The following is a 14231-nucleotide window of genomic DNA, read 5'->3' on the forward strand; positions in this document are numbered from 1 at the left end:
AAAACTCGTGGGTTGAGATAAAGACAGTTTAACAGGTAAAGCAAAAGCCACGCACGCAAGCAAAGCAAAACAAGGAATTCATTCACTCCTTCCCATGGGCAGGCAAGTGTTCAGCCATCCCCAGGAAAGCAGGGCTCCATCACGCATAACGGTTACCTGGGAAGACAAACGCCATCACTCCGAACGTCCCCCCCTTCCTTCTTCTTCCCCCAGCTTTATATGCTGAGCATGACGTCATACGGTATGGAATATCCCTTTGGTCAGTTGGGGTCAGCTGTCCCGGCTGTGCCCCCTCCCAGCTTCTTGTGCACCCCCAGCCTACTTGCTGGTGGGGTGGTGTGAGAAGCAGAAGAGGCCTTGACTCTGTGTAAGCACTGCTCAGCAAAAACGAAAACATCTCTGTATTATCAACACTGTTTCCAGCACAAATCCAAAACACAGCCCCATACTAGCTACTATGAAGAAAATTAACTCTATCCCAGCCAAAACCAGCACAGCCACTTTGAGGGATAAGGACTTTTTTATGATAATACAGCTCTTCCCAATGTGTGGCTATCATTTCCACTGTATTTAGCATGGACTTTTTCCATTTTTCTTGTCACAAAGGTAGGAAATGCATTTGGAGTCAGCAGGCTGCCAGCCAGGACCCGGGTAGGATGCCTGAGGAGCAGTTCCCCTCTTCATGGCTGTTTCGCCCCGAGGAGACCAGCAAACCAGCTGGCTCCTTTCCACATGGAGCTCTTCTTCGGGGCCTGCTAGCATGGGATCTTCTGTTTGCTGTGGAGAGCAAAACTTACCCTGCACTGATGAAATTGCTGTATGATCTAGGTTACAAATGTGGTTAGAGAGGTGCTGTTCACTTTGCTTGCTGTCTAGGATTTATGGCTTCTTGCTTAGCTACAGAGACTCATGCCATGCTGAGGACATGCTGTCTAACAAGCCCCTGAGTTTCTAGAATGTAACATGATGAAACTAATTTAAAGTTTTCTCCCAGTTACCGTTTTGCTACTGCTTATTATCAAAACACTTGAAAGTTTTTCAACCACTCAGCTCCGTGTTTCTTTATTTCTTTAGGCTGTGACTCGTTGCTGAACCTGACCTCTAAGAAAGCCACAGATGCAGTGGACGGTATCTTTCGGTCCCTCAGGGATATTGCAAGAGCTCGAATGAACATGAAACAGTTTAATTCCATACATAATCCAGGCAGCAGCACCCACCAGGCAAGTGGATCTTTCTTTTCCCTGTGTATGTTATTTCTCTAGCATGCTGTCAAAATTACAGCACCAGTTTTGCTGATGTGCTAATCCTATATGTGTTCTGCCCATGTGGAAGATATTTAAGTATAGATTTTCTGATTGACCTAATCGTCAAGAACTTCCTCAAGTCCTTCACCCAAACTCAGGCATATCCATGTCAATGTCAACAAAGAATTGTCTGAGGAAGAAATTAAGGATTTGCTCTGCAGCACTGTGATATGACATAAAAGCCTGTGAAAGGCAGGGCTAGGTCAAGACGGTCCTGGACTGAGAGCTCTCACGGCATAGCAAAGCAGGATGCCCGCATCCATACAGCAACTATATTCCTGTGTATCTTCTCTCCCATCTCTATAAGTGCGAGAGGCACTCCCATTTGTAAATAGGTGAAAAATGCCTCTTTTGTTTCTAAAATATGAACACTTGAACTATGATATTACTGTAGGTCATCAGGACTAATATACAGTGCTTTTCTCTCTCTCTGTCTCCATCAAAGTGTTTTAACTTTTTTAGTTAAAAATAGAGTTTTACAATGGAAAGCACATACCGTGATTTAGAGAGAGACTGTAAAACTTGATTCCAGCCTTGAGCCAGAAAAAAATCCTTCCAAACTCATAAGTATGCAGTGGACCAGCAAAGGGATGTAGTTCAAATTAAGCAATGCTTTGTAACAACAGGAGTCGGGAGTATTGCAAAATGTCACTGGAAAGCTAAGGTGGAGAAAACCTGTTACTGAAGTCTTCTGGCACTTAGGACCAGTCTGGTGTCTGAAATGGGGAAAATTATTAAACATTTAATACAGTTCAGTCCGGGGGCAGTTGGATGATAAGAAAATATCCTCTAAAAGTTTACTGGAAGTGTAATTAGCATCAGTATGTTCTTTGGATGTAACCCAGGTTGTTTGCTCAGGGCTAAGTGCTGGAACACAGCAAGGGAGGTATTAACACCTTGCAGCCCCCTGCTCTGGCTATGAGATGGATTTAATTGCTTGAATAGGACCAACCTTCTGCTGAGGGCAGTTCAGGAGGTTTAGAGTAGCAGAAATAAGCAGGCAGTATGGGTTTTTTTCCATCATACATACAACTCTCTACAAATGGACCTCTCTTTTGACTGGCAGGTGTTAATAAATGGGTTGCATGCAATCAGTTTAGCTTCTCTGAAGAAGTAGCGCCCTGCCCGTGACCACATGCATTCCCTGCCCGGCTTAGTGCTATGGGAATGGGTTTAGCCTATAGGTGCTTTCCCACTTTATCTGTTAGGAGCAGGGAAGCCTCCATTTCTTGTTAAGACTCAAAAAAGATTTCTATAGGAAAGTGGGAATTGGATAGCCTCTTAGAAGGACCCTTTGTAGCATTGAAGTTTATGTCTTACATAAAATGATGAATGAATGTTTTCATCAGGTTATCAAACCACTTCATGTAGCGACCATGCAAGAGGAGAGTATTTATTTTGCCTGATATTTTAACTACTGTTCTTTTCCTTTCACCTTGATCTCAAGTGTATTCCTCCCTCCCTCCATCCCTCCTTCTCCTTTTCTCATTCTCTTTCTTTCTCTCTCTTTTTCTCTCTCCTGTTCTCCTTATAATCTTGTCCGAGGTATGTCCTATAGCCATTGAGGTTTTTAACAACTGTTTTAAACACAGTTTATGCCCTGCCAAAATTTAAAGTTGATAAAAGTTTCATTATTTGAGTTAGAAATCAATGCAGCTATTGGGGGTTGTATAAAAAATAAAGTTAAAACTCCCTAAAAATATAACACATGAATTTCAAGTCATAAAAGATTTTGAAAATATTTGAAACTATCAAGCTAAAAAAAGGTAGGTGATCATAGTATCTGCCTTTTAGTATCCATGTAGCTGAATTGGATCATTTTGAAGGGCATTGAGTTTTGGTGCTGAAAATTTAGACATGCAAAATCATAGCACATTTTTAACATCTTTTGAGTACATAGTTTTGTCTGAAGTCAGATAATATTTTTCCTTTGATTTCAAGCAGTAAGCCTCTCTGTTTAACTGTGATTTGTTCTCTACTCCAAAAATATTTCATTCCTAATGTCTTTCTGTTCCTCATCTATGAAGATATTAAACAGATTTTTATACATAGGACTTCATGCCTGCATGTGTATTTTCAAACAGTTGTTTATTGCGTGACTAGATTTGACACAAATCTTGGCATGTTCTCCTAAAAGATCCTGCAGCTCATGTCTGCTGTAATTTGCTTTGTTGGCTCAATTAAAAATTATGCACATGTTGTGGGAAGAACTAGATGAGTTGTATAAATCTTCATTGACAGGTTTGTATTCAAAAACTGTAAGTTATGTTTCTCACTGTAAAGTGTTGGATAAAAAACATTTATTTAATTACTCCAGAAAATTTTAGTTTCAAGCCAAGCAGCTTGCTTTTTATTTTCCATCCATTTTTATGTTTATCTTGCATGATGTCTCTTGTAGATATCATCTTTACAAAATTAATGATGTTACACTTGATTCCCTTAAGAAATCTAGAGGATGATGTATACCTGGGCTAGTCCCAAAGGACAACAAATGTGCTAATTTGAAAGCTGCTAATTTTCTAAGACTGTTGCGCTTCCTGAAACGATTGTGGTTCCATTGCAGTTTGGGCAAAGTTGAAAGCAACAAAACAACACGCCATCTGTAAACCAAGTAAGGTCGAATTTTCATTAAAGAGCATCTTTCCACAAGTCCCTAAAATTTTATCTTGGAAACTTTTTCAGGATGGTAGAGTGGTTTAAACCTCAGTAAGGGAATGTGGAAATTTCTAGGCTACTAATTCATATTCAGCACAGGTTTGTGGACCGTGAAGAGGATGCAGGGTGGATCCTTTGGAAGTGGATCTTCCAGGATGCTGACCATTTGTACCTTTACATGTTCCACTTTTTGTGGTCTCTAACTTCTCTGCAGCTTTGACATGCATGATATCAGTGGGGTTGTTTGGCCTATTTTCCTCAAGGTTTTCCACAGGTGAAAGTATTATGGAGAGTGCCCTGGCTGTAGAAGCTGAAGGACTAACAGGGACTCCTTAGCTCTGCTCTCCCATGAGGGACCAACAGGCAGGTTGGCCTCTTCCTAGCCCTGCTGATATCCAGGCTTCAGTGCTGACATGACGCCTGTGGGAACGCAGGAGTGGTCAGTAAGCAACCCCTCCTAAAAATCCCTGTTTAAGTGTTTGTAAAATCATTACAAAGGGAATGAGATCTTCTGGGTGCATAATGGGCAACATAGTGTCATCGCTATTGCTGTCCCTTTCTGTACTACCTCCAAAAAGAGTCCAGAGAAACTAGAAGCCCCCTTTCTTCCTTGCCTCCCTTTACTCATATGATACATATGGGGCAGAGTAAATGTGTAGCCGTCTTCCTGTCTTTTCAGTTTGATGCTGTGCTGGTGCACACCATGAGGGGTCAGTAAGCAACCCCTCCTAAAAATCCCTGTTTAAGTGTTTGTAAAATCATTACAAAGGGAATGAGATCTTCTGGGTGCATAATGGGCAACATAGTGTCATCGCTATTGCTATCCCTTTCTGTACTACCTCCAAAAAGAGTCCAGAGAAACTAGAAGCCCCCTTTCTTCCTTGCCTCCCTTTACTCATATGATACACATGGGGCAGAGTAAATGTGTAGCCGTCTTCCTGTCTTTTCAGTTTGATGCTGTGCTGGTGCACACCATTTGCGGTCAAGGTCACAAAGACCACTGCTGCTTCAATAATTTTTTAAGTCTCTGAATGGTTTCCTTTCTAGGATAATTATTTTTGTTACCTTTAATGGAAATAAAAAATTTAGAAGAGCAGTTGCACCAAGTCTAAACAGCTTTACTCACAGTGCGTTGTTCTTTTTGTGCAGGCTTCTTACAAACCGCTGCTGAAACAGGTAGTGGAAGAGATCTGTAATCCTGATCGATCTGATCCTGTTGATATTGAGCACATGTCATCAGGCCTCACCGATCTCCTTAAAACTGGATTCAGCATGTTCATGAAGGTAAACCAGGCTTCCCAAGCTCATCTGTAAGATTCTCCTGAGGTCATAGCGTCATATGGCAGTAGCTGATTTTATGTATTTGAGTTGATATTGTTCAGCAGAACTTAAGGGGCGGTTAGGAGAGTTAAATCCTTGCAAGGGGGCTGGGAATAGCTTGAGGCACCACGTTGCAGGTACAGTACAGATGGGTGGCACCTGCAGAACAAAACAAGAGGTATGGAGGAGACTGGACACCTAAATAAGGGTGATGTTGGACACCTAAATGAGGATAATATGTCTGGGAGGAGGCAATGTGGCTTTGCTAAAGGGAAGTCTGACCTCACATAGCTTTCGGAGCTCTTCAGAGACACCCAACAAGCAAATTGATAAGCGAGTGCCAGTTCATATAACCGACCTGGATTTCCAAAAGGCATTCTGCAAGGCACCTCATCAAAGGATTTTAAGGACACCGAGCAGCCTTGAGATAGGAGAGAACTAAGTATGAACAGTCAGGTCTCACAGGGGAGGAAGGTCGTCAGAGGAGCTCCATATTCAGTGCCTTTTCTATAACTTGATAAGGTTCAACTTGCAGTGGGGAGGAAGGAAGCCTGTTAGTCAGAAGTTGCCTTGTGGATGCTCTTAGCATGTTTTAAGACAGTCTTTCTACAAGAGCTTACTCTGCTTTACAAATTATCCTATGCTAAGTGTTCGCTAAATGTCTACAGAGATGAAGTGTGGAGTAGCTATCATGCTGTACATTCACATCTGTCTTACTGCATATCCTGAGTTCTCCACTGAAGAGTATTATCTAAGAGTGTGAAGTATATTATGGCAATGTGTACCTGTAAGCACATGCATCTCTGCTAGTAAGAAAAATATCCTACTGTAAGGAATATATAACAGATGAGCAAGTTAACCTTATGTAGGATGAGTATTTCATAGGCATCATCACATACCTCACAAATGGTTGCTCATTTAGTTTGTAGCCTGGCTTGTTGGCAAGTGCTCAATTATTATGTGAATGAGTTTCTGACCAGCCTGTATTTCTCACACAAGAGGATCTTCTCCACTTACTGCACCATCAGGACTGTAATTATTTTGTCAGCTTCCTTATATTTTTATTTCTTCCTCAATGCCTGAATATAAATGCCAGCTCACATAAACATGCTTTGGTAAGTGATGGACTCAGACGCGTTCATTCAGACTTTTAAAGATACCTCTTGTCCGGAAGTTGTTTCTCTGGTGGATGTGTTTGTTCTGAGGCTCAGGGAAGGTGAAGGGAGAAGGCCTCCCTGTCACAAGGATTCCTCTTTTGACTGCTGCTCTGGAACACACGTGGTTTATGATGATCTGAGCTTGGTATCTGATCATTGATCCCAAGTGCCTTGCATGGCAGCCTAGTTTCTGGTGATCGATGTGGGTTTCCTTTTTCCAGTTATTCAGCTAAATTAATTGGTTTCTCATTGGTCACCAATACCAGATGCATTGGTGCTGGTGTCCTGGTTGGCAGAGGTAGCCCTGGTGGGGCAGTAGAAGTTGTTTCTGCTGACTTTCCTCAGAGGAAAAGGCTGTGTTTTGTGATCTGCCATGAGAACAAACCTGTCCTCCGACCCCTTCCTGCTTCAGTTTTAGAGTTTTATTGACCGCTGTCACCCCGCTCTCCCATCTCCCCCTCTCCCTCTCCTCCACACAGACACATGTGCCATCAAAGAGCCCTCTAACCATCAGCATCCTGAGGAAATGCAGTAGTGGTGGGCTCAGAGCTGGAGAGAAGGCTGATGTCCCGCTGGGATGCTCTGCTAGCTCAGGGAACCATTCCTCCTTCTTCCTTCAGGCTCCTTTGCTCGATGTAATGGTTTTTCTTTTTTCTTGGTTAGTCTTTCTAATCGCCCAAGATAACTGTCCCAATTTTTTAATGCATGGCATTTTGAACTGAAAGTGAATTTCACTTGGGGATTTTTGCAAAATTCAGATTTCAGAAGGCCATTCAGAGGCCTCAGAAATGTCACAAAACAACTGAGCTTTAGAAGGATCCCAGAAGATACACGTTGCTTTTGTTGCAGTCCATTTCAGTTCTTCTTCTGTATCACAGAAATGAGCTGTGTTTAGCTACATGCAGCCAGTTCCTTCAAAAGAGAGAGCCTTGGGTGGTTGTATTATCAAACGAAAAAATCTTGGCAGAAACTTGCATTCTTAACACAGCCAAGTATTTTGTACCCAAAGTATTGTCCTCCTTCAAAACACTTGTGCATAGCATAACAAAATTACAGATTCCAAGACCCTTTTCATTGCAATTTTAATTTAATTTAGAGTTTGCATGCCTAATAGTATTTTTAATATGCATTTCTGGAATTTGTGGTTTGAACTTTAGTCTTCTGGAAAATAATGAGTTTTATATAGGCACCATGTGTTTGGATCTACATTTATTTTGACTGAAGGAAATGATTTGTCAAGACATTTTCTCTTTAGCATTGCCATGAAAGCTTGTGTTTTCCGATTAATGCTCTTATATTGGGTGTCTTGTCAGTGTGTCCAATGTTATGCGTGCATGTTTATGATGAGTTTATTGTCACTAGGAAAGATGTTAGGAAAGAGAGGCTTTATTCAATAGCAAGCTTCTGAAGTTCGAGCTCTTTGCATACATCTTAGGTCAGTCAAAAGCTTCATGAGATGGAGTGGAGCTGTTTGCTCTGGCAATAGGGTTAAGAGCAAAGATCCATGAAAAGGAATAAAACAGTAATTCCTGTATTACCTTGACATGCCGTAGCAGAGAGTTTTGTCAACTTTTATCTTGCATCTTTGCGAGCAGTTATTTCTTTAACCTTGTGTCACTGCTTACAGCAATTATGGCATGAAATACTCTAATATTTTAGCAAGTAATAACTCTATCTGACCTACTTTGTAAGTAAATATTTGGGTCTTACTTAAACTCCTCATGGTGTTTGTAATAGGAATGGACTTTTTTTCATTTGAGGCTGACACTATGTTATATGCAGATAGTAAGAAGGGAGTAGTCTGATGTGGGAAAGTGCATAAAGAAAGTCTTTGTAAGCTCTGGTGTATCTGTTGAATTGGTCTGATGGTGTAAATGGAAAATTGTTCAATGTTGCACCAGAATTGCAGGACACCCTGCTGAATTGTAGTATGTATGCTATCTGTGCCATCAGTTCAATGAAGATGGCTGGCAAAGTGGGGGCGATTAAGAGAATAAACACCCAGTACACAAATACTCAGCTCACTAATACATCTATCTAAGGCTTTCTGTACTGGTTTCAAGCTCCCGGGGAGCTGAAGAGCTCCCTGCCTGGGGAGCAGCATTGAACAGGGAGCCCTGTGTGATCAAAGGCCAGCTAGCCTGGAGAGAGAGCACGCCATCCCCCCGCCCCGTGCTTGCTTCAAAGGGAAGAGTCTTTTCTGAAGGTTGCCCGTCAGAAAGCCTGACGGAGCTGCAGGATGAAAAACTGCCCAAAGACTAAATATAGGGCAGCCACAACAAGGAAGAGAAGAAGAGCTGTACCCTCAGGAGCTGGAGCCACGGGGATCAAAGATAGCTGCCGTGGTGGTGAAAGCAAAGGAACTGCACTCCACCCAAACACGGGTTGATGACCACTTTCAATCTGTCGAGTGAGTGCTGTCGAAAACCTATGCTTGTGGAAGGAGAGGGGGCGGAGAGTCTAAAAAGGAGCAAAGTAAACTGTTCTCACTGTCACTTTTCGGAGCCAAACATTTGGAGTGTTTCATACTCAAAGGTGGTGTGACAAGAGCAATTGCACGGGCTCCACTGACATCACTCCCAAAGACTGGAGCAAGGCGTTGTCAGGGGAGTGTGTTTTATCAAGAAAGAAAGAGTTTGCTAGGAAACAGCAAAGTAATCAAACTTCTAGAAGTGGTTAAGAGGAAACTGATGTAAAGCATCACCTTCACGTTTAAAATTAAAACGCAGTTTTATAAAGTCTTAACTGAAGTGGAATGTTTGTGCCATTTTAATGATAATTGGGGGAAAAATGAAACAAGTATTTTGTTTGAGCTAAGGTTTCTCTATATTAGTTACAACCCAGTTATAGAAGTATTGAAAACTCTGAAGTGAAACAAGCTAGAAACGATTTTATACTGTAATGAACCTGATTTATTTTCATCGGATGAATTGTAAGGGATTATTCGCTGGACTGGTGAAAACTCATTACTTACGATTCCTTCCATTGCTGACCACAGGCAGGGATTCTAGCATGTTTAGGCTGGACTCCTTGCTTCTACTGGGTAGTAATTTACCCCTCATTCCTTAAAGCCCCATGCATATGTGTATCCAGACTGTGCATCCACCCAAGTACTCTCCTCCCACTCTGGGAAAGGGAGGAAAGAAATGAAGAAGGAATGGAGGGAGAAGCCCTCAGACCTCATGAGAAACTCCTCTAGGTTTCAGTGGAAACCATGAAGACTCCATTTCCCTGGAAACAGTTCATTAGTTTTAACAGGGCGTCATCCCCATTGATTTCCCTCTCAGCTGCTACAGAAACCAGCATTCCATGAATATTTTTTTCTGAGCTTCCTCATTAGTCTTCCTCCAGCAGCTCAGGGAGCCAATCACTGCTAGTCCGTAGGTCTGGAGTTGGACTAAGCAACTACAAATAATGCTTTCCTTCATTTTACAGGTGAATCGCCCTCACCCTGGTGATCATCCTCTTCTGATCATCTTTATGGTTGGTGGAGTGACAGTCTCCGAGGTCAAAATGGTGAAGGATCTGGTAGCAACACGCAAACCTGGTACCCAGGTAAAAACAGCTCTAAATGTACAGTTCCCATCTGAACAAAGACTAAGAAAATTCATCAGATAATGTTCCCTGTAGCGCTGGTACCAAACCTACACAAAGCCACAGCCACATGGACAGGAACGATGTTAGGATTTTGCCGTGAAACATCTGTAGGCCACAAGTGTTCAGGCACCAAGGGTCTGTTTTTGACATGTTAGAGTCAGCAATAAAAGTTCAAACTCAGGTTGGAGAGTTCAGAACAGACTGGCATTATTCTGAAGGAGCTTTCATCATGTCTCAAAAGATTCATTTCTTGGTATTCTTTATAAACAGGAACATTTGCTGTCCAAAAGGCTACAGGCTCCCTGGCAGTGCATCAACAGGACATAATGCAGGGATGCTCAGAAGGAGCCTGCCAAGGGTCTGGGTACCATCTAGGGACATATCAGTGGTGATCCTGCAGACAAGTCAATTGGCATTGCTGAGGAGCAAGATAAATTAGCCTGGATACAGCTGTACTGGTTTCTGGTCCAGGCCAGGTATCTCTGATAGGTACCTGACCACTAGATACCTTAAGTAGCATGAAGCAGGTGATGTGGAGAAAGCCCCCAAGTCTCTGCGGCCCTTGGATGTGCTGTCAGACTCCTGGAAGGAGGATGGCTCCCGCGGTGCAGCTTCAGTAGCGTCCATGCAGCTGGTCTTTGCCTCTTCCACTCTCTGGCAGCAGAACTTGACTACAGCAGCTATCATCTGAATGGAGTGGGGAGGGAGAGGAGGAGGATGGATGGGCTGTGGTGGCATCTGAGATGTTAAAAATCATTGTAAACTGTGGAGGAGCGTGTACAAGAGCAATCGGATATCTGCTGAGTAGTGCAGATATGCAGGGTAATCTAAAAACTGCAAAGAAGTGCTGTGTGACCAGCTGCATTGTAAACATAAGTCTAGTTTCCAGGGTGGCTTGTAAACGTCTTGTTTTCGATTTCTATGGAATGCAGTTTTGATTAGTGAGAAATCGTTAGCAAAATGGGGCCAACCAAGGGCTGAGCAGCCCCTGGGTTTGACGTGTTTTCCACGTTTTAGTTGTCTTTGCAAGGCAGTACAGTCTCAAGCAGTACTTTGTAAGACGGAGTACCATTTTTAGCGATGTTTTTTTGATCTGATAACACGTTTCTCCCCAATTAGCCTATCGCTAATCTCCTCCAAAAAGCGAATAAAATTCTTTCCCAGCTTGAAGGGGGATTGAGTTGTAACACACTGATGGACAAGTTAATCCACACCCGAAATGTATTAATACAGCCTGAAAGATAAGCAGAGGGTTAACACGTGAGTTGGTTGAGAACTATGCAGGAAGACTTTTTACTGGCTTTCTAGAGGGACTTGAGGCTTGACAGTGGTGACATGGGATCTGGTGTTGCTTTGCTTTGGCTTAACCCCAGCAGCAGGTCACCCTCTGAGGCAGATTCCTGAAGAATTTTAAGCTTTTAGTGCATCTTGCCCTTTGTCCAAATGTGCTGTGTTAGAGGTGAAAGGACTCGGGGGGAGAGGAGGGAGGAGGAAGAGAAAGAAGAAAAGAAGCAGTTGTGCAAGTCTCTCATATAAAAAAAGTTTATGAGTTTGTTGGATTTACCTGGATTTCTGCACTATAGCTGTGAATATGTGCCACCTGTTTGGGATTATTCTCTTTTCAAAAAGCCAGGCATTTGTCTAACTCGAGCCAGCATTTAACAGAGCTTTTTTGTGGTGTTCAGGCAATCAGGTTCAGGCATCAGGGGAACGCTGGCCTCCCAAGTCCCTTCCAGTCAAACAAAGCACTGACATTTATACCAATTATTGGCTCTTGGAGAAATGGAGGGATGTGTGGGTGCAAAAATAAAGAATTGAGGAAGGTAACAGAAAAACTGACAGGACACACTGATTACTTCAGCAGTTGTTTGGAGTTGAGGCAAATGACATTTAAATGTGGAGTAGGAGACACGTGTTTCCATCCACAGAACTGCTCTGCATCTGAATATGAATGACAAATTCATTTCTTACGGAGAAGCACAAAGGAATACAGCATTTCCTACGCATCATTTGCTTTTGGATGGTGGCGAATAGCTCCCCTAACCTAGTGAGAAGTATCCTACTTTCAAAAGAAGAAATTACCTTTTTTTGCCACTTTAATCAGGATAGTAAAAAAAGGGGAAAGAGCGTGAGTGGATGTTTCACCCTCCCAACATGCACAACCATCTATGTGGTTGTGGCTGAGGCATGCAGACAGATAAACCCCTCCAGATGCACCATCAGATGTCGGCTGCATCCTTCCCTGCCTTCTGCTGAGGGGGAACTGCCCATTGCAGGGCAGTGGGTCGGGATGTGAGCTCCTGGCTCCTCAGCTGCCATCAGGAGGGGTAGCCTTTCAGGTGAAGCATCAAAGACAGGCGCGCTGTACTGAACAAGGAGAAGGTCTGCAAAGGAGATACGCTGTCCTGAAGAGACCTGCCTGGACAAGAGATGGACATTACTTATCTGGGCAATTCCCTCGTTCTCTGTAAAAATGGAGGAACAAATATTCACATTTTCCCCCCTCAATGAGCCCTCAGAGATACTGGGGGGAAAGGAGGGAAGGCCCACTGTATTTTGCTGCATCCTTTCTCAGACGTTAAAGTTTCAGCTCTCATTTTTCTCTCTGGGCTTGCTATTAGTTGCACAAATCCCTTCAGGGTTCAGTGGTGGGACTCCAAGAAGAAATTGCTTTTATCTGGCAGTGGCTATTGTTGATGTTTGGCTTGTACACCCAAAAAACTTCAGTAACGTGTCCCCTCGTGTTTTTCAGAACTAAGCTGCATGATAACAAGATGAGCACATACTGTGCTATAGTCTGATTCTCACGTAACATAAGTAAGACAGTGTCAGCCTTTGGCATCTGCAAATTACAGAGTTTTTTCATCCATAGGAAGGAGAAGAGATAATCAGTGTCAGTTTGCCGCAGATTGTGTGGGAGGACAAGGGAAGGGGAGAAGTGAGGGGGAGACTATCATCAGTACAGAAGGGATCTGTAGTAACTTAACTCCAGATTCCTTTCATTATTTGAAATGAAAAGATGAAAGAAAGAACAACGAAAAAAGTTGAAATGCAGCACTACCGCACATTTAAGCCGTGCGATGAAGAGCACAAGCGGTTTGATAGCTACTGCAGGAAACGGACGCACAGACATACTCCGCTGTTGATGCTTGTGCTTCTTCTCCTTGGGTTTGCACTGAAGAAGCAAATTCATGTTCAGGTGGGCTAGTAAGATAAATCTGCCTCCACGTCCCTGCCTGCAGTCCTGACCCTACAAACACTACTGAACTTGGGGCTTTGTAAGAGCAGTGTCCCACAACTTTGCCCCTGAGTTAGCTCCACGCAGCAAGAGCATACGCACTTGCTCCTTGCTGATAGCTTTGCCCTGCAGAAAACCTTCACGCTAGGCACCTGCATATTGGTTTTCACTTAAGAAAAACAGATAACCTGTATCTAGCAGGGTGTGTATCATGGCTGTAGTGAGCAACGGTTTCATTCATCGGACCCGTCTTGGATTAAAAATTTGAACAAACAAAAGCGATAGCATCCCGATAGTGCTTGAGGTTGAGCCTCGGTCCTGACGTGCAGAACAGCCTCTGCCTGGCCTGAAGAGACATTTCTGAACAGGGACTGTAGCTCCCCGCAGCAGGCCGGCAGCACTTCTGTGGTGCTCGCCGTACCTTCAACTGAGAGGAAACAGCCATCACTCAAAACTGTGCTATAGGAGAGGAAACCCCTGCTTCATCATCTGGTGCCTCGCAGCAAACACAGTGGCAGTCACAACAAATCACCGGGTAAGATGTGGGTAGAAATGAGTCAAAGCACACATTCATTAAGAGTACAATGCTACCAGTCATTATGCTCCTTAAAGTGATTTAACTACAGTTATTAGCGAGCAGAGAGTTTCACTGGGCAAGTTGCATTGCCCTGTCAGTAAACACCAGAAACACACAGCCTGTCTAGTGCTGGGTGAAGCAAACAGTTCATATCCATGGCTCATTAGTACTGTGATCAGTCTCGGTCCCCTTCATTTTGACTTGTTGTTTCGTCTCCCCCTTCTTTCAGGTAATTGTGCTCTCCTCTGCACTCCTGACACCACATAGTGCTGTTGAGTTGTTGTTTGCCACAGACCGTCTCCAGTCTGACACCGATATCTGATGAGGGAGGATCTGTGGAGAAGATGAGTGAGTGCCTCGGCTGGAAACCTCAAATCCCTGGT

At 43.3% G+C, this 14231-nt stretch overlaps 1 protein-coding gene across 1 annotated transcript in view; it reads left to right on the forward strand.

Moving 5' to 3' along the window:
* Nucleotides 1–14231, forward strand: part of SCFD2 (sec1 family domain containing 2) — a gene marked incomplete at its 5' end in the record, with an annotated part of 203370 nt that extends 189139 nt beyond the window's left edge. Inside the window, 4 exons of the mRNA XM_009335213.1 lie at nucleotides 1075–1220; nucleotides 5109–5243; nucleotides 9872–9991; nucleotides 14078–14231. Coding sequence (XP_009333488.1) covers nucleotides 1075–1220; nucleotides 5109–5243; nucleotides 9872–9991; nucleotides 14078–14170 — 494 coding nt within the window. The remainder of the gene's footprint in view (nucleotides 1–1074; nucleotides 1221–5108; nucleotides 5244–9871; nucleotides 9992–14077) is intronic.

Source organism: Pygoscelis adeliae, unplaced genomic scaffold (genome assembly GCF_000699105.1).
Source record: "Pygoscelis adeliae isolate BGI_AS28 unplaced genomic scaffold, ASM69910v1 Scaffold21, whole genome shotgun sequence".
Lineage (NCBI taxonomy): Eukaryota > Metazoa > Chordata > Aves > Sphenisciformes > Spheniscidae > Pygoscelis > Pygoscelis adeliae.